This window comes from Gastrolobium bilobum, unplaced genomic scaffold, assembly GCF_033153095.1.
Source record: "Gastrolobium bilobum isolate Gb01-03AN ecotype WA unplaced genomic scaffold, APGP_CSIRO_Gbil_v1 utg4377, whole genome shotgun sequence".
Taxonomy (NCBI): Eukaryota; Viridiplantae; Streptophyta; class Magnoliopsida; order Fabales; family Fabaceae; genus Gastrolobium; species Gastrolobium bilobum.
Window position 1 is genome coordinate 1544822 of NW_026895684.1, and position 20804 is coordinate 1565625.

General features: G+C 34.2%; 2 protein-coding genes across 2 annotated transcripts; both read left to right on the plus strand.

The window, feature by feature from the left end:
* The first annotated feature begins 13334 nt into the window (after positions 1 to 13334).
* Positions 13335 to 16631, plus strand: LOC133290590 (large ribosomal subunit protein uL29c). Its single transcript, XM_061488693.1, has 2 exons — positions 13335 to 13725; positions 16221 to 16631. Exons 1-2 carry the CDS (start codon positions 13405 to 13407, stop codon positions 16413 to 16415), a joined length of 516 nt encoding a protein of 171 aa, XP_061344677.1. The 5' UTR covers positions 13335 to 13404; the 3' UTR covers positions 16416 to 16631.
* Positions 16632 to 17008: 377 nt separating this feature from the next.
* On the plus strand, positions 17009 to 19199 carry LOC133290446 (tubulin-folding cofactor C). The gene has a single exon (XM_061488527.1). The coding sequence runs from the start codon at positions 17098 to 17100 to the stop codon at positions 18151 to 18153; it is 1056 nt and encodes a 351-aa protein (XP_061344511.1). The 5' UTR covers positions 17009 to 17097; the 3' UTR covers positions 18154 to 19199.
* The last annotated feature ends 1605 nt before the right edge of the window (positions 19200 to 20804 follow it).

Consider the following 20804-nt stretch of genomic DNA (forward strand, 5'->3'; position numbering starts at 1 on the left):
TTTTTATATCTGTCTGTAACTCTTTTTTCCCACAAAAAATTATTACAGCATCAAAATAAATTTCAAATTTATTCGAAGCATGTCAATTCAACGAATTTCAATAAATTTGAGTAGGGCTACCCCAAAAAAAAAAAAAAAAAAGTTGAACATTCAACTATCATATGCTTTTTTATAGCGAGGCAAAAGTTTTGTCGACCATTAAAATTAAAAGGGTTCTAATTATTAGTATTCAAATCTATTGGTTAAAAAGTAAAAAAATAATAATTTCAAAAAATTTAAATATTTATATTTCTTACTTTATCTTTAATAGTTTTTTGTTTTAATTGTCTGCTAATGCTTTCAACTTTTAAGCGTCGTTAATAATTTTTCAAGTTACACTACAAGTGACTATTTTATATTTGGATTATAAATTATTTCAAGGTATTTTTTATTTAATTTTTTAACTCAAAACGACGTTATTTTGGAAGAGAATGTAGATAATTTATCAATATTTAATGTAAAAATATTAAAACCATAAATTAAAAAAGAGAAAATATTTAACAAACATTTTAAATTATAAGAGACGTATGTATTATTATTTCAAGTATAATCTGCAAAATTTAGAACAAAAATAAAAAAATAAAAAATATATGCATAATTAATTCAAAATTTGAATTTTAGATAAATATCTTTTCTAAAAAGATAATGGACTAAAAGACTTCGATACCCTTAAAATGATATACTCTAATTTAATATATAACAGTGGAGCAACTGAGATTAGATAATAAAAAAATTAAATATAAAAAATTGAAAAAAGACATTAATTTTTAATTTTAAATAACAAAAAATTAATGTAAAAAATCAAATTTAAAACAATCATAATTTTGAAAATATAAGAAACCCATATTTGAGAAGAAAAAAACCTTAATACAAATAATTAAAAATTATTTAAGATTTTTTTTAAAAAAAGAGGATGTAATCATGTATTTAATATAAATATATATATAAAAAATAAAAAGTCATTTCACTTTACTATATGTGGATTGTTGTTTATTTCCATTTTCATTTTAAAAAAAGGGTAAATTATTTTTACAGCTGAGCCTTAGACATAAAATTTAAAGAGAGAGGAAAACAAGAGAAAGAGAGAGACAGAGTGAGTTTTGTGACTGAGGCAACAAAAAAAATATTCTGCCTCAACTACAAAAATGATTCATCCTTAAAAAAAATACAGTTAAAGTGCATTACAACGTTAAGTAAATTTCTACTATGATAAAAAAAATAAGAGTAAAGATCTTTTTTTATCTCTAGAAAAAACACGGTTCCCACTTTAGTTTCTTATAAAAATAAATTAGTCAGTTAGTCCTAACAAATTCAAGGTGGACCCATTTTAGTTCTTTTGAGGGACTAATATGGGGGTCTTTTTTGAATTTGTGAGGGACCACGATTTCAATTAAATTAGTCCACTTTGAATTTGTTAGAGACTAAGTGACTAATTTATTTTTGTAAGGGACTAAAGTGGGACCGTATTTTTTGTCAGGGACTATAAAGGATATTTACTCAAATAAAAATTTCTCATCCTAAACATACGTGAGATAAAATATGTGACAGAAGAAATAATAAATCCTTAGTAAAATTATTTTGCGAGCAATCATTGGAGAGCATTTTCGGTATTCCTAATGTACCTACAACTTTCGTTAAAAAAGTAAAACTTGGATTAAAATAATTTTCCTTTTTGTACACGCATCACATAAAATATCCTACTTTGATTGGTCTGTGTCCGTCGCATCGAGTCAGTGATGCGACTGGAGTACCGTAAATTTTTCGCAATGATTGACTTGTCCAATTAATCTTATATTTTTATAAAATTAAGATTTGAGGTTGATTTTGAAGATTAAGATGATAATGATGGTCATTTATGGTTTTAGCAGTGTTTTACTTTAATATACACTTTTTTCTTATATGAAAAAGTTATATTTACAACTTATTTTCTCTTACAATCTCTTGCAATTATTTTTATAATTGTTGGATCAAAATCAAATCAACCATAAAAATGGTTGTAAAAGATTATAAGAAAAAAAGATTGTAAGTATCCGTCATGAAAAAATTATATCAATTAATAAAATTACTTTATTCTCATTATTTTTATCCTTTTTATTCGTGAGTTATGTAAGTTATGGAAAATAAAATTACCAGATACAAATTACATATTATGTACAATTAAGATCAGATGTTCCTATTACATTATCTCATTAACTTGTTTGGGCCATTTACGTTCTTAATTTGTTAAGAAATTGTGCTTTAATTGAAATTTACAACTTAAGAGTTAAGATGACTAAAAGAAAGTGAGAAATGAAATTTTAGAAAAAATAATAATAATTAATTTACTTTTGGCCTAATTATAATTATAATTCTCTTATTGTTTTAATTGTGTAATCTAGGTCCTCATTTCATTTGCACGATTTTTTTTTTATTAGATGTAATCTTTTTCAAAGGTGGTATAATATTAACCTAGACCTTAATTTGGAAATTTGGAAATGCTAAAGTTACATAATTAGCTAATATAGCAGTCAAGCATCTTGAATCTTGATGCGGCATATCCCCACATGCCACATGATGAGTCCCATTTGTTATATAAACGCCCATGTGTTTGCAACAATAAAAAACCCTAAACCTGAATACTTTTCATTTTTAAATCGATATTAAACAGGAATAGATTATATTTATAAAGGGAAAAATATTTCTGCAGTTAATGCAGATAAGTTATCTGTATTTATTCCCAAAACGACGTCGTTTTGGTATTGAAATCTTAAAAAAATATAAATATGAAGACTATTATAACCCTGAAATAAATTAAAATTATAAAAATAACATGATTTCTGCCTCAAAACGACATCGTATTGGACTTACTGCAGATAACTTATCTGCAGTAACTGCAGAAAGAGTGAACCCATTTATAAAATTTTTGTTTATGAACTAGCTTATGTAATATGAATAGTATGGATCTGGATCCTCTAATGTAAAAAATCACATGATCATGTCATGTGGAAAATCATAACCATACAAAAGTAGATCAATGGTAATAAAGAAGGAGAGAAAAAAATATTAAAATAGATAGTTACAAAATCATAACCGTTGATTTACCTTTGTATGATTGTGATCTTCTCGCATGATCATGTCATATTTTTTTTCACACGAGAGGATCCATTTCCAGATAATATATATTATTTTGTAAACAAAAAATTTATAAATATAACCCTACTCATTAAATAAATACTGTATTACACCCTTGAAAAATTTAAAATTAATAGGATCCAAATTGTGTAATTAACCTTTAGATTTGGGAGAGTGCACAACCAGGGGTGAGTCTACTTCTTCTTGCTGACTCTACGGGTGTAGTGTATGTTAGAAGCTACTAGTTTGTTTTCATTCATACGTACTCAACAAAAAAAAAATAGAAGATCGAAATCACACGTCAATAATATATTATAAATTTTACAAAATAAATGCATTTCAAGCATAAAATAAAGGGTAAAGTATGTATCATTTTAAAAGAAGTTAAAGTTATATTATTTTAAGTGAGAGAAAGAGATAGATAAAGGAGGAGAGAGCGTGGACAAAAAAATATAAAGGTGTAGGTCTCACCTCTTTGTGAGAGTGAAATGACATAAGTTGTGTCATTTGAAAAGACAAACATTTTTCCCTAAAATAAATAAAAAGTTGATAGAATTTAAAAGTTTTTAAAAATTTGGTGGTCGGATAATATTTTGTTTGTTTATTTTTTATTTAAAATATAATATAAAAAATAACATTAATCTATAAAAAAGATGAGTTTTATAAGAGTTATGTTGTAGGAAAAGTGATTGTGTAATGTTATAGAGATTCGTTTGCGTACCGTAATTATTATTTTTCTTCAAAAAGTGTGGGCCCCACAAAATGTTGTGTGTGTAGAAAAATTTGTTGTGTCATATTAAAGACAAATGCAAATCTCAAAAAAGATATAGAAACAAAAAGTTTTGGTTTATGTTATGATTTAAATTACAGGATCCATTAAGTGGGATAAGATTTGAAAAGAGTTATGAGGCGTTTGGTAGAGGAAAAAAAAATTTATTCAAAAATCTTGATTTTCATAAATATGATAAAAACATTTAGTTAACGATAATATCCGAAAATTAAAAATTAAAAAAAATTCCGTTTTCGAAAAGTGCAATATTACAATAATGGCATATGCTACATCCTTTTCAAGCATTTATAGATATATATATTGGAAAATGTAGAGTCGCATGACCGTTGTGTTTCGATAAGACATTTTAAAGGAGAATTTAATTTTTCAGGCTATTTAATATGGGAAAAGTATTTATCCTTTTAAATGACACAACTTATATTTTTTTACTCTCACAAAGAGGTAGGACCCACACCTTTATTTTTTTTTTCAACTCTCTCCTCTCTTATCTATTTCTTTCTCTTTCTTATAATGACATAACTTTACCTCCTTTAAAATGACACACATTTTTTCCATTTAATATACTATTTGATGAAATAATCCGTTTGGATAATTGATGAAGGGATTTTTAAATAATCTTCCCAAGCATCTGGATCGACCACTTTTTACCCTCAAAAGGAGGAATTAAAATTCTAGAGATTCCTTCTTCTCTAACAACCCCAGCGACGATTCTTTTTCTCTGGAAAATGGCAACCAGCTCACCAAATTTCCATTGCTTCTCCGTGTCCATTGTGTTAGGCTTCCTCCTTCAATGTTAAGTCCAAACTTATTTGAGGGGTTTCCTAAAAATCCTAACCCTATGTTATCAAAAAAAAAAAAAAATCCTAACCCTAATTTCCACTTCCTCTATATATACTAATTAGTTGTGGGTGGAGGCTATGTCAGATTGAGAGAACAAATTTGAGAGAAAAATTATTTGATTGTTTGAGCAAAACTTTATGCTTTGCATTTGAGAGATCTCTATAGAGAGTTTGAGTTAAACATCTCTAGGGTAGTTTGATTATCACCATTGTTAAAGATGTTGAGTTAACCACCACATTGGTGTATTTGATTCTTTGTAACCATTATTTTCATAGTGGATTTTTGATCTGGATTAGGTCCTGTGGATTTTTACTTCTTCATTGAAGAAGGTTTTCCCACGTTAAATCTAGTTGTGTTCTTCTTCTCTCTCTTGTTTTGTGATTTTTCGTTTTGTTTTTTCGCTGTGCTGCCTGACCTGGTGAAGTTCAGGCCGAGGTATTGCCGAGATCCGAGATTAGGATCTTGTTGATTGACTTTCGCACAAAGGCTGCTTAGCCGAGCTTGAGGGAACCGATTTTTCCCAACAGTGGTATCAGAGCCCGAGTTCGACGGGTTCTGAGGGAGACGAGATGGAGACCAGTGGCATAACCAATGATGGAGACATGTTCAAGTTGACCGCAGACAACTTCACTTATTGGAGACCGATGATGGAAGATCATCTCTACTGCAAAGATTTACATGAGCCTATTATCCTTGATGAGAAACCGGCAGGCAAAACTGATAAGGAGTGGGAGATCCTGAGTCGGAAGGCGGTAGCCACGATCAGGAAATATATTGATAAAAGCCTCTTTAAGCACGTGTTCGAGTTCACGAACGCGTATGAGTTGTGGACGAAGTTGGAGTCCATGATTCAGAAGAAGACTCCCAGGAATAAAGCATACCTGGTTCGCCGACTTGTGAAGCTTGAATACAAGGACGACATGAGCATGATTGAACACCTCAACACCTATAAATTGTGAATCAGCTGTCAAAAGCTGAGATGAAAATCGATGATGAGATGCAGGCTTTGCTGTTGTTGAGCTCGCTACCGGAAAGCTGGGATACTCTGGTGGTGACTTTGAGTAGTTCAGCTCCAGAAGGAAAGTTGAATATGGATGTCGTGACAGACAGCCTCCTGAGCGAAGAAGTCAGGAGAAGAGAACGAGGTGTTTCAAGCACGTCTGAGGCCAACGTTGCTGAGAACAAAGGAAAAACCGACTCCCGGGGTAGAAGCAAAAGCCGGGGTAGAGGTCGTGACAGACGAGACAAGTCCAGAGGTCGGTCAAAGCCGAAATATGAGTTGAAATGCTTTTACTGTGGAAAGACAGGCCATAAGAAGCCAGACTGCTGGACCCTACAGAATGATGAGAAGAACGGCTCTGCGAAGCCGAATCAGATTATTCCCAAGAAGAGGGAAGACAAGAGCACCACTGCGGTGGCTGCCAACCCGGATGCCGAGATATTCCTCCTTGGTGAGTATAATTATTTGAATGTTGCATATGATGACTGAACCTGGATTGTTGACTCTAGTGCCTCCTTTCACGTTACTCCACACAAAAGTTTTTTCTCCTCTTACCGAGGTGGTGATTTTGGAGTCGTGAAGATGGAAAATCAAGTGACCAGCAAGATTGTTGGTGTCAGTGATGTAACTCTGACCAGAGATGTCGGATGCCGACTTGTATTGAAAGATGTGAGGCATGTACCTGACATGCGATTAAACCTAATCTCGCTAGGAAAACTTGATGATGCCGGGTTAGTGAACTACTTCGGTAGTGTTGGATGGAAGCTGGCCAAGGGAAACTTGGTCGTGACCCGAGGTAAGAAGGAAGGCTCCTTGTTCGTGATGCAAGGAAAGATCAATGGCGGAGAAGCCAACTCTGTCCGAGATGAACCTAGCTTGGAGCTATGGCACAAGCGCCTTGGCCACATGAGTGAGAAAGGGCTACAGATCCTGAACAAGAAAGGATTACTGACCGGGTTGAAAGGCCAAGCGTTGGAGAGTTGCACGCATTGCCTAGCTGGAAAGCAGCACCGGGTTTCTTTTGTGAGACCGGATCAGCCAAGACGACGCAGGTATATTCTTGACCTCGTCCATACTGATGTCTGCTCCATGTCGGAAAGATCCCTTGGAGGAGCTCAATACTCTGTTTCATTTATTGATGACCATTCCCGCAAAGTGTGGGTATATTTGTTGAAGTCTAAAGACCAGGTACTCAAATCTTTTAAAGAATTTCATGCAATGGTTGAAAGGGAGACTGGCAAGAAATTGAAGGTGGTCCGATCTGATAATGGTGGTGAGTATTGCGGCCCATTTGATGCATATTGCAGAGCGACCGGGATCCGACTTGAGAAGACGCCCCTCAAGACACCTCAGCTGAATGGACTGGCTGAGCGGATGAACAGAACTATTGAAGAGAAGGTCTGAAGCATGTTATCCAATGCCGGATTGCCGAAATCATTATGGGGAGAAGCCGTCAAAACAGCTGTTAACTTGATCAACCTCTCACCAGCACGGCCACTTGAAGGAGAAGTTCCAGAAGAAGTCTGGACAGGTCGGAAAGCGGCCTATAATCAATTGAAGGTGTTTGGATGCCGAGCTTTCGTGCATATCCCTAAAGATGAAAGGGCAAAACTTGATGCGAAGACAAAAGAATGCATCTATCTCGGTTCACCGAAATCCGAATTCGGGTTCCGACTTTGGGATCCAATCAATAAGAAGATCGTGAGAAGCCGAGATGTGATCTTTCATAAGCATGAGAACATTCATGACATCTCGAAGCCCAAAGTCCGAGTTACTGTCAGACGATAAGAACCCATCCCTCCTGTCCGAGCTGAAGCAGGGGGAGAAAATCAAGAGAATGAAGAAAATGATGATCAGCAACAAGCTGAAGATGACCAAGACACTGAGATCCGAGTTGATGATGAGATCCGGGATGAGAATGATGAACTGGGTTCTTAAGCTGAAGAACAGCCGAGATATCCAACTCGAGAAAGAAGACCCTCTACGAGATACTCATCTGATTAATACACCGTTGTTGCTGAAGACGGTGAGCCTCAGAGTTATGATGAGGTTGTGACGAGATCAGAGAAAGAAGAATGGGAAAAGGCAATGCAAGATGAGATGAAGTCTCTGCACGAGAATCAGACTTATGAGCTGACCGAGTTGCCAGAAGGAAGACGAGCTTTGAAAAATAAATGGGCCTACAAGATCAAGAATGAAGAGAACGGGCAAAAGCCGAGATACAAAGTCCGGATTGTAGTGAAATGCTGCAATCAGAAGAAAGGAGTAGACTTTGAGGAGATTTTGTCTCCTGTGGTAAAAATGACCTCGGTCCAAACCGTGTTAGCCATGGCGGCTTCGATGGACCTCGAGGTAGAACAAATGGACGTGAAGATGGCATTTCTTCACGGTGATTTAGAAGAAGAAATATATATGGAGCAACCTGAAGGATTCCAAGCTCTAGACCAAGAAGAATTGGTATGTCGATTGAAGAAGAGTCTCTATGGCTTGAAGCAAGCACCTCGGCAGTGGTACAAGAAGTTTGAATCATTCATGACTGATCATAAGTTTGAGAAGACAGAAGCCGACCACTGCGTATTTGTGAAGAGGTATGAGGCCGGAGATTTTCTGATTTTGTTGTTATATGTTGACGACATGCTTATTGTAGGGAAAGGTAAATCGATGATAGCCGCCCTGAAAAAGGCGTTGAGCTTGTCCTTCGCAATGAAGGACCTCGGTCCTGCAAAGCAAATTCTCGGAATCAAGATTATCCGAGATAGACATAAGAAGCTACTGTGGCTGAGTCAAGAGAAATACATTGAGAAGATTCTGAAGAGATTCAGCATGGACAAAGCCAAAACAGTGAGCACCCCCCTTGCCGGACACATAAAGCTGAACCAGAAGTAATGTCCGAGATCTGACGAAGACAAAGATGAGATAATGAAGGTCCCGTACCAATCCGCCGTCAGAAGCTTGATGTATGCAATGGTTTGCACTAGACCTGACTTGGCGTATGCTGTTGGAATGGTAAGCCGGTATTTGTCAAACCCCGGCAAAGAGCACTGGGAAGCAGTGAAGTGGATCTTCAAGTACCTCCGAGGTACGACCGACTTATGTCTCCGATTTGGAGAAGGCAAAGCCGAGTTGCAAGGCTACTCGGATTCTGATTTAGGGGGAGACGCCGGCTCGAGGAAGTCGACTACAGGATATTTGATGAGATTTGCCGGAGGAGCTGTTTCTTAGCAATCAAGACTTCAGAAGTGTGTTGCACTATTGACAACTGAGGCTGAGCACATTGCCGCTACTGAGGCAAGCAAATGGATGCTGTGGATGAAGAAGTTCCTCATTGAACTCGGCCATGATCAAGACAAGTACGAGCTGGGTTGTGACAATCAAAGCGCAATCCATCTTGCGAAGAATTCGACCTATCACTCCCGCACTAAGAATATTGATGTGAGGTATCACTGGATCCGGGATGTGGTGGAAGGTGGAGAGCTCGAACTCGTCAAGGTGCACACTGACCAAAATTGTGATTTTCCATTGATCCACAATTTACATATGATCATATCATATTCTTTTTCACGTAAGAGGATCCACATCGATTTGGAAATGGATCATCTCATGTGAAAAAAAACATGATATGATTATGTGAAAAAATCATAACCATACAAAGATAAATCAACAGTTATGATTTGTTAATTAACTATTTCAATATTTTTTTCTCTTTTTATATTATCATTAATCCATCTTTGTATTGTTATAATTCTCCGTATGACCATATCATGTTCTTTTTCATATAAAAGGATCCATACCTGATTGGAATTCAACCATTTGTTATAATTCAACCATAATTATTGATCATTTAACAAATAAAAAAACTTGTTATAATTCAACCATTTGTATTATATACATATATATATATATATATTGATGAATTAAACACACAATCTATTACATAACCACTCACATCTCTTACCATTGATCCACCTTTGTATGATGACGAAGCCGGTTCCAGTAAGAAAATTTGAAGACTACTGTGAAGGAACCGGGTTGATGCTGAAGCTGACGCATTGAAGTCAGAGGGGGAGATTTGTTGGGCTTCCTCCTTCAATGCTAAGCCCAAGCCCATTTGAGGGGTTTCCTAAAAACTCTAACCCTAATTTCAACCTCCTATATATATACTCCTTAGTTGTGGGTGGAGGCTAGGTCAGATTAAGAGAACAAATTTGAGAGAAAAATTATTTGATTGTTTGAGCAAAGCTTTATGCTTTGCATTTGTGAGATCTCTAGAGAGAGTTTGAGTGAAACATCTCTACGATAGTTTGATTATCACCATTGTTGGAGAGGTTGAGTTAACCACCACATTGGTGTATTTGATTCTTTGTAACCATTATTTTCATAGTGGATTTTTGATCTGGACTAGGTCCTGTGGGTTTTTACTTCTTCATTGAAGAAGGTTTTCCCACGTTAAATCTGGTTGTGTTCTTCTTCTCTCTTCTGTTTTGTGATTTTTCGTTTTGTTTTTCCGCTGCGCTGCCTGACCTGGTGAAGTTCAGGCCGAGGTATTGCCGAGATCCGAGATCAGGATCTTGTTGATTGACTTCTGTACAAAGACTGCTTAACCGGGCTTGAGAGAACTGATTTTCCCAACACATTGTTGACGTGCTTTACCTTGGAAGCATTAATACTTGCAGCAAAGGGCTCTCACATTCCCATGGCTTCTCAAAAAGTTTGTCAGAAATTTGGTATTAAGGCTCAAGGATATACGTCTCTTCATCATAAAAAACAAAAGGCTATATACGGCTTATTTATTTTACAAGACATAATAATATTTCCCATTAACATAATTTGTTGTTTTAATTATTTTGAGAAAGGTTATACTTACAATCTTGTTAATTTACAACTTCTTACAATCATATTTTAATACCGTTGATTTTTGTCAATCAACGGTTATAATTTTCACAAATTAAACTCATTAATTAATTATTAATTTACAATAAATGATAACCGTTGATTGGCGGAAATCAACGGTGTTAAGATATAGTTGTAAGAGGTTGTAAAAAAAAAGTTGTAAGTATAACCTTCCTCACTTATTTTTATAACTTATGCATAATATTTAAATTTATATATTTATTTAAATACTAATTTGATTTTGTACATCTACCACAATTATTTTGAGATAAAGATGTTTTTTTTAGTACAACAATGGGGCAAAACCCAAAATAAAGATTAGAAAAAAATAAAGATGTTGTTGATATTAATATTAACTTATTTGTTCTTTGTTCCAACCAAATCACTAATTAAGTCATAATTGAATTTGAATAATAAGTAAAAAAAAAATTATCATCAAAATATTAGTTGCTTTCTGTGACTATCCTTTGATTTGACTAATTTAATACTTATCCTTTCAAGTTTCATGTTTCATATATGAGATAATTATAAGGGTTATGTTTGTATGATGTCGATGGAAACAACAATAATTTTCCTACAAACTAAGCAAAGGAGAGAGAAAGTGAGATAAAAAAAGTAAAAAAAAAACTGTGGACCCCATGATTTTATTGTATCTGCAGGTAGCTACAGTAGTTTTCCACTTTTCCTACGACATTACTTTTACATTTCCCTAATTATAATTGGGTTTTACAAGAGTTATGTTGTAGGAAAAATGATTGTGTAATGTTATAGAGATTCGTTTTGCGTGCCTTAATTTTTTATTTATTTTTTTTGTTTTAAAAAGTGTGGGCCCCACAAAATGTTGTGAGTGTAGGAAAGTTTGTTGTGTTATGTTAAAGGATAAAACGAAAACCCATTATAATTGTAGAATAGTGCTATCAACCGTGACAATTTTATAATAAGAAAAATATTTGTTTTTAAAGACAGTAATTTTAGTTAAAAAAATCTCTCACTTTCTTACATTATAATTTATGTTTCTTTTATCATAAAGCATAATAGTCTTGACTAAAATGATATAATTATATATCCTTTAAAATGATAAATACTAATCTCATTTATAATTACTTATTTCAATATTTTTCTTTCTTTTTTTATCACCATTAATTCATTTTTGTATGATAATAATTTTCCTACATTATCATTTCATGTTAAATAATACAAGAAAAGATACACTCCCAAAAGAAATAGAAAGATTTAAAAGGAGAAGTGCTCACACAACTTTGCATTAGACATAGGTTCACAATACTATTTTTCGATTAGGCATTCTAACTAGGTTTAGATTAAAATGTTAAAAATACAATTGACACTGGATGTGGCAATAATGCAGAAAAAAAGCTTTACCCAATGAAAAGTGAAAAAAATACAATTGAACACGAAACTAATCAAACCCAGACCCTAAGTAGTGTTTGGTTGAGGGATTTTCAAAATTTTCCCGTCTAAGTGCATGTGGCAATTTTTGTTCTCCTTGTTTGGTTGAAAGATTTTATAACTTTTATCCATCAAACACATTTGTCTATCTAAGTAGAAATGTGTGTTAAGAAGGTAAAAAACACTGTTGATGAATGCTGTTTGAGACATGATATTCTTGTCAAAAATCGGAGAAATGAAAAAGTGGGTGAATACAATGACATTAATACCCCTCTTCTTATATGTTGCAATGGTACAAAATTTTATAAAAAAGGTTGCTTTCGTAAATTCTATCTATTTCCTCATCAAATTTTTATTTTCAACCAAACACACATTCAGGAATTTCACTCAATTTTTCTGGTAAAATTTTGCCCAACCAAACAACTTTATTTTAAAATTTTCCTATCTAACTCAATTTTCTTACATATTCCTAGTATTTACATTTTTCTAGTATTACAAAATTTCTCCTTAACCAAACAATAGTAATAAACAATTGTGGTCACAGAAGTAAGGTTTGCGAATTGAGGATTTCATTACGTGTTTCAATTGTGGGTGAGAGGGGAAAATATTTAAAATAAACCAGCTCGGTTCTTTCTTTTTAAAACCATTTTTTTTTTTTTTTGAATCGAATCTTTTGATTCGTTTTAATTTTGAAACCAATTTATAAAACTAGTTCTGTTTTTAAAATTAATTAAAAAAATTCAGTTTAATTCATTTATTGTGCTCCCCTAATTAACGAATCAAACATATTAACATTTTTCAATTCTTTAAGAATTTCCCTTGTTAGAAAAAAATACAAAACAAACTTTAGTTATCATTTGAACTTATTTAGTTTTTGGCCCATGTAACATTTCTTTCGGATTTTTGTACTATTATTTTTATTTATTTGATATTTAGTTTCTATCGTAAAATATTAGTCATTATAGTTTTTTATTTATTTGATTTTAATCCTTATAATTTACATTTATTAAAAATAAACGAATCTTATTTTTCATGAATGATAGGATTTTATATTATAATTTATTAAACTATATTATTTTCAGATAAAAAAAGCTTTAACAATAAACAATTATAAAGATTTATATAAAAATTATAAGAACTGTATAAAAATTAAAAGAAATAAAACTTATATAAATAAATGATAAGCGACCTTTTTTAAATAAAAAATAAAAAAAATGGGCTGGTACAGTGTAACCCATAAAAGAAGACGAAGGGTGCGAGGATCTTATCTGCAACACTGTGTGTCCCCTTAGCTGTTAATAAGTGAAAAGAAGAGAGTGCGTGGAAAATGCTAGGCCTTTCTGTTGCTTCGCCTTCTTCGTCAACCATTTCATTTCTTCCAAAACCATTACCATTTAAATCTTCCTTCAATGGCATTCAGCTCCGTCACCCATCAATATGCTCCATTCCACCCACGAAACGCACCGCTTCAGTGTCAGTGGTGATGATGGCTAAGAGAGAACAGGAAATGAAAGAAATTAGAGAAAAAACCACTGAACAAATCAACGACGAGGTTATCGACCTTAAGGGCGAGCTTTTAATGCTTCGCCTTCAGCAATCGGCTCGTAACGAGTTCAAGCCCAGCGAATTCCGTCGCATGCGCAAGATGGTATCGCTTTTTTATTTTTATTTTTGCTTCACTGATATTTTCTGCTTAAATTATTGCTTTATTTTTGTAGGATATTTGCTTAATTTTTGGGGGGAAGTCGTTCTTTTTTTCGTTAATTTGTTAAAATGTTCTCTCAGTATATTTTGATTATAAGCTCTTTTGAACACAAAATAAGCTAATTCAAATACATTAGTAGTTTTTTTGTTTTTGAATAATAAGCTAGGGAAATGGGGGTTTGTGAAATTAGGAAGGAATGTAGTGATAGTAAACGATATCTCTTGAAAATTCATCGCTTTTCCTTTATTTGACTCTTACCGATATGTTTAGAATTGCCACTGAACTATGGCTGTCATAATAAAACAACTAGCTACTTCTGGCCTGGGTAAGCTTGTCATATATATATTGGGAAATTGCCTTATGATATGGTGGCTGTTTGTTCTGTTTTTTTATTAAACTTCTTTCTGTTTTCAGGCAACTTTAATTTTACCAAAGGTTCATGGTTAACAATGTTACTATGCTTTGTGAGAGAGCTTAGATTGATTTTCTGCTTTATTGATGAAATTAGCTACTATGATTAGCTTGAGTGTTAGCTCCCCGACTTACTTTGGTAGAATGGAACCGGAGAGAAAAGAAAGGAAAAGAAGCCTAAATCCTTTTCTCTCCGTGTCTATTCTACTAAACTTAGGGTCAAATTTGAAAACAAAAGGGAATTTTATCAGGCTCAACAATGAAATGAACATTGAAAGGAATGGTCAAGGGCTCCAACCCAGTAGTAATTTAAGCAATATAGCACATGTACTCATCATAATTGTCAATTCGGATGGCAGTATGGAGTGGTCAACCCCAAAAATGTTATAGGGGGAAGTGGACAGCGAGATGGTCGCTATACCAAAGATAATGGAAAAAATATGTAAAAAATTTACCCAAAATTAAGTACACGTCGTCATTAATAATCAAAAGTTATGGTGATCGCCATCAATTTAAGACATGATTAACAAGTCAACAGCAAGAAGAGACTGAAGCTGAGGTGCTCTGTTGAGCTGGATGTGACCAAGAAGATGGCACATCTGCACCAAAGAGAGGCTGGAATTAATAATCAACAACAAAAAGAGACATAACAGACGATGAACAGAGGATGTGTCTCTCAGCAAAAAGAAACAGAGAATGGAATCATGGAAGAAGTTGCTGCCAAATATAAAGACCCGTTAGTATGAACTGTGAACAAAGTTTGGAAGATGGTGCAGACTCAACAGAGGTTAAGGGGAAGCCAGAAAACATGTTGGGCTGCAGGAAAAGCAAGTGCTTTGCTGGAGAATGTATTGCTTGCGGAAGATGGGTGGTGCAAAGGAGGGCAGCAACTTAGTGCATCATTTTTCAAAGCATGAAGGATTTTTAACCCTATTTTCACTTTGATGGGGCATACTGAGGGGTAGTCGTACAAAAGGGGGGGATCGGGATTTAATGGTTTGTTAACCATAGCAGCCACAAAGGCCATGATTTGTACACTATCTGGCTGCGATTCAGGGGGATTTAGTGGTTTGTTAACCATAGCAGCCACAAAAGGCCATGATTTGTACACTATCTGGCTGCGATTCAGGCTGCCATCACCGATTCACAAAAATGCTATGTGATGCCTCTTTCATTGCAGCGAGGCCATGGTTTGACAGAGAATTTATTAAGCACTCTGGTACTCATATATTCTAGTTCATGAAGTATCAAGGGTGCGCTTGTTATGCTCTCTTTACAGCAAATTATGCAAATATATATATATATATATATATATATATATATATATATATATATTCCATTACCTTTTTCATGCTTTAATATATGTTCATTCATTTAAACTGTTTTCCTCCTTCTTATGGTTTATGATCTCCCATATCAAGCATTGTATATGACAGCTTGATAACTCTTTGTTTGTTTTAGTTGTTTGGTAGTATACAACTTACATCCTTAAAAAGGTTAGGATTTGAGAACTCTTGTTTCCAGATGCACACGGATTAAATCTCTTATTGCATGCTGCCTTTACTCAATTGGTCTCTGAAGGGAGAGCTCACTCAGAAACAAATTGTTGCTAACAGCTAACCTAATCAGAACAAGACCTGCAGCCAATTTATGGTATATATTATTCTATGAGAACTGAAATGGTCATTCTATCAGAGTCCATCTACCATTAAGTGAGAGGGGGAGGGGGCACTAGGATACAGTTAGTGAAGAAGTAGCGCATTAGGATTTAGAATACTTCGATACCATGGTGAAAACAAGACATGCGCAATAGAAAAAGAGGAGAGAATTGCAATCTGGCCAAGCTGGTCCAGTTTCATATATTTATAGTTTATTAGTGTATTACCCTTAATACGTATAACTTCAAATTATCCTGCATGGCTTTACTAACAGGTAACATCCTTCTTTGGGGTCTGCATGAATGCTACGCGTTTCCTGTCTCTGTTATATTTGGACGAATGTTGATGTGAATATTAATATAAATGCAGATTGCTCGCATGCTTACTGTGAAGCGGGAAAGAGAGATTGAGGAGGGTATCGGTAAGAGAATGTCCAGAAAGCTTGATAAAAAATGGAAGAGAAGCATTGTTGTAAGACCACCTCCGTCTCTAAAGAAGCTTCGGGAGGAAGAAGCAGCTGCAGAAGCCGCTGAAGCTGCAAAAGCTGAAAAAGCTAACACATAAAATTTGAACTTACGGAGTTTCGTGGTTTAAATTATTGTTCAAGCATAATTTTCTTGTTTTGGTGGATGTTGTTATCTCGTGTATAATATTTCGTTGGCAGTAATCTATGTTTCATTTTGCCGTAAGGTTCTGTGCCTTGTATTTTGTAAGAAAAGAGACATGGTTATCAAAATTATGATTTGTATCGTTCAAATTCGGCAAAACATTTTTTTTTTACTCGGGATGTCAAACTAATTATAAATTTTCTTTTAATACGTCGTATGAACTACTATCATTTATTTAATTTTTAAAATTTAAATTAACTCTAAAAAAAAAAACTCAACACAAGTTATTTTTAGCTAAATAAAAATTTGATTGTTCCAAAATAAATAAATAAAAATTGAGTTTGGTGTTTGTCATTTTAAATGATAAGTTATGTCATTTAGGAGAGAGATAGACAGAGAAAGTAAGTGGTTTTTTAATTTAAAATTCAAATTTTTTGTGTCTGTATCTTCTTAAAATAACATAACTTTCTATCATTTAAAATGACAAACACTCTTCCCGTAAAAATTCTGATTACACAAGGAGCTTCATCTCAATTTAAAATTCACCAATTAGGAATTCTCAGGGCACAATTGTAGAATCTCAGTGCCACTCTCTCACTTTCATTTCTCCACCTCTCTGGAAATTCGCAGCAAAATCAATGGATGATGAGATGGAGAAACCAAACGTGTCAGACGATAGAGAAGTAGCGTTACAGAAGAAGCACTTATCAATGCTCGAGCGTCTCTCCAAACGCCAACAAACCCGTTCAGATAACTCTAACTCCGAATCTTCTTCATTGGAATCCACTTCCTCTTTCCTCTCACGCTTCTCCAATTTAAAAACCTCCATCGAGTCTCAGCTCGCCCAATCCCGATCCATTTCTTCCGATCCACCTCAGCTTAAACCTCACTTCCAGAAAATCTCCGAATCAATCTCCGATTTGGAAAAGCTCGTCGCCGAAAACTCTTATTTCTTACCCTCTTACGACGTCCGTTCCTCCCTCAAAACCATCTCCGATCTGAAACAGAGCCTCGACAATCTCAGCTCCGAGCTTATCCCGAAAAAGAAATTCGCGTTCAAGAGCAAGGCTACCAAGAAAGACAATAAGGATTCCGTTATTCCTGAAACCAAACAATCTCCTGTTCCGAATCGCGACTCGGATAAAACGATCTTCGCGGCGCGTGACTCCCCTGGCTTCAGAAACAAAGCGGGTGAGGTTTTGGTTGGGGAGTTTAGGGGTTCGGAGGAGGTTGGGGAATTCAATGTTTCGGATCTCGATTCTTGCGAGGTGAGGATAATTGGTTGCGTGAGGGCGCTTTTCGTTCATAGATTGAAAGGTTGTAAGGTTTACGTTGGGCCAGTGACGGGATCGATTCATATTGAGGAAGTTGAGGGTTGCGTGTTCGTGATGGCGTCGCATCAGATTCGGATTCACGGTGCCAGAACAAGTGATTTTTACCTTAGGGTTAGAAGCAGGCCCATAATCGAGGACAGTAACGGCGTGAGGTTCGCGCCGTATTGTTTGAGTTATCAAGGGATTGAAGAAGATCTTCGCGGTGCCGGTCTTGATGCGGAGACCGGAAATTGGGCCAATGTCGATGATTTCCTGTGGCTGCGTGCGGTGCAGTCACCGAATTGGTCAATTTTGCCGGAGAATGAGAGGATTGGGATTGTTGATATATCCAACTTGAAAAATGGGATAGAGGAAATTTGATTTGAGTTGTAGCGCGCCAACGCCACCAAGTGTTCTCACATTTTGATTCTTCAAGCCTAGGTATGTTCTTTTTTTGTCGGAATTTGATGTTGAGGTTTAGTGTGGTTTTGACAACAGAAATGGTTTTGGATATGCTTCTTTTGATTGTTGTTTGTTTTTACAATGAAAGTGAGCAAGCACAAGCTTTTTATTAGCCTGCATTTATCCTCGTTCATGAATCAGTGGTTATTAATTATTTGTTTGTGTTTCAAATTCCTTCCCTGCCCCAACCACAGCATCTAAAAGGTCAAATCCTTTTAGGGAATGTCTTTTCTTCGTTTTTTGCTGCGTTTTTACATTCGTTTGTCTCCTTTTCCTTTTAACATGCTACTTCTGTTATCTTGAGCTAGAAATTAAGAAACTGTATGATAAAACTCAGGCCTACTCGAAGTGCTCTTTTTTTGTGTGAAGTTCTAGTATGTGTGGTGCTTTAAATTTACTTATTTTTAAGTTTGTCCTCAATCTGAAAAATGATAGATATCAGGTTGTTTTGCTTAAGTTCAAATATGTTTTATGATCTCCTGCAAAATCACCATCTATTGTCGATTCCACTTGTCATGCTGCCTTGGCTTTACTTTTAACCTTCAAATCATCTAGGGAGCCTATATGCTGCTGAAGTAATATGGTTATTCTAGTTCTGCATTGCCATATTGTGTGCGAATGTATTATGTTGTTTTAGGCATGACAGTGCTCGGTAGAGTTCCATTGTAGTTGTTAAATGAGATTAGACAACCATAGGATGCTTTTTTTTTTATGCATTCAAGTTAACAGATAGAAAGCTTAGAGGAATTAATCATTGTCAGAACAGTGAATTGTTGAAAATATCATACTCTGTTATATTTGTTCATTTTTGTTTCTCTTTCCCCCTTTTAAGTTAATGTAAACCTTTAGTTGTGAGATAAAGATAGTGATCGGCCTTCCCCCTTCAAGTTCAAACAAGTCTTGTCTTTAATTGTAATCATGATCTCTATTCTTTTACTTATATATATATAGTTATAACTGGGAAAGATGGCTCAAATGCGTCTGTAATGCATCATTAATTGCCACCTAGTTCGCCACACCCAGTAGCGAACTAGGTGGCCATCAGAAATAAACCACATTAGCAAACCAAGTTCTTTGCCTGCTCTTGCGAACTTGCGAACTTGGACGCGTAGCATTTGGCAAATATTACTGTTCGCATGGCATATTGGTAAAAAAGTGGCCAACGTGTGGTACATTGGTCACTGTTCCTGATTTGTGACCCATTATTTCCGCCAAATCAATAATCAGCTCGGATTTAATAACATTAGATTAAGATAAGTTACAATTATTAATGGAAAAAATATGTATCATTTTAAAGGATATAAAGTTATGTCATTTTAAGTGAGAGAAATAGATAAATCGTGGAGGAGAGAGTCGAGGGAAAAAGTTTTAAAAATGTGGATCCCACCTCTGTGTGAGAGTGAAAGAATGTAAGGTGTTCCCATTATTAATATGAGGTTAATCCTTTTGAGCTTCAACTAAGAGATTCTATTATCTAAAAAAGAAAAAGTAAAAGAATTCTCTTAGTAAATGTTTTTTCTGAATTTTGGTTCCTTAAAGTTCTTAAGTTTAATACGCAGATAAATTATATGTCAATTTTTTTTATATTAGGAAGAGTAGGAGATGAGGCTTTAATAACATTTCTCAATAATCTTAAACTGTTAATTAAAAGCACTTGAATACTTTTATTTTTTATTTTGATAATTATGAATTGAAAATAGTCATTTATTTCTGTTTCTAAGAAATCATGATTTGGTATACTAAATGGGAAATATTTTTCTTATTTCGTTGGAAAGAGCTATCTCACACTCATCGAATTTTGTGTTAGTTTTTTTCATTTCTTTTTCCTTTTATTTTAAAGTGTGGATCCTACATAATTATCTCACACACATGAGAGAACTATCTCAAACAACTTGAGATTAGTAACTCTCATACTAAATATACCATAAAAGACAGCGTTTTTTAAGTTATTAGGATTAGTCTATTGGTTAAGGGTTTGGGTAGTTTGTACTTTGTATTATGTTATATATTCAATTTCCACAAAAAGAAAAAAAAATCGCTTGTTTCCAGCTAGATGATTATTTATGACGACAAAATACGGCAAGCATGAAGCATGGATGGTGTCTTTCCAGCTAGACAGACAAGTTTACTGATTCAAGGTTATTGAATTGCAATATGTATTGTGTATCGTTTAATGTAATTTTTGTATCATGATGAAATCATAATAAAAAATATTTTAAAAAATATATTAAAATATTTATTTAATTATTTCTTTTATTAATATAGATTTTTGGGTTTAAATCACAAATTAAATTTTTATTTTCTTTTCCTTATTAATAATAATATTTTAGATTTTTTAATTTAAATTATTAATCAAATCTTTATTTTTTTTATATTAAAAATTACAAATTTTATTTTAATTTTCGTATTGTATGATATACAATATGTATTGTATCGTATCATTCGATACAAATCATTTTTTGATACACCCTACGATATGTACCGTTGTGCTTATGAATTATATTGTATCATACGAATGGTATCATGTATCTGATAGCTATGGATTGATCTATGGTGTTTCAGAATTGAGA

Coding starts and splice junctions, on each gene's coding strand:
- LOC133290446 (XM_061488527.1), top strand. CDS start 17,098: ATGGATGATGAGATGGAGAAACCAAACGTGTCAGACGATAGAGAAGTA.
- LOC133290590 (XM_061488693.1), top strand. CDS start 13,405: ATGCTAGGCCTTTCTGTTGCTTCGCCTTCTTCGTCAACCATTTCATTT. Junction 13,726..16,220: donor TCCGTCGCATGCGCAAGATG/GTATCGCTTTTT, acceptor ATATAAATGCAG/ATTGCTCGCATGCTTACTGT.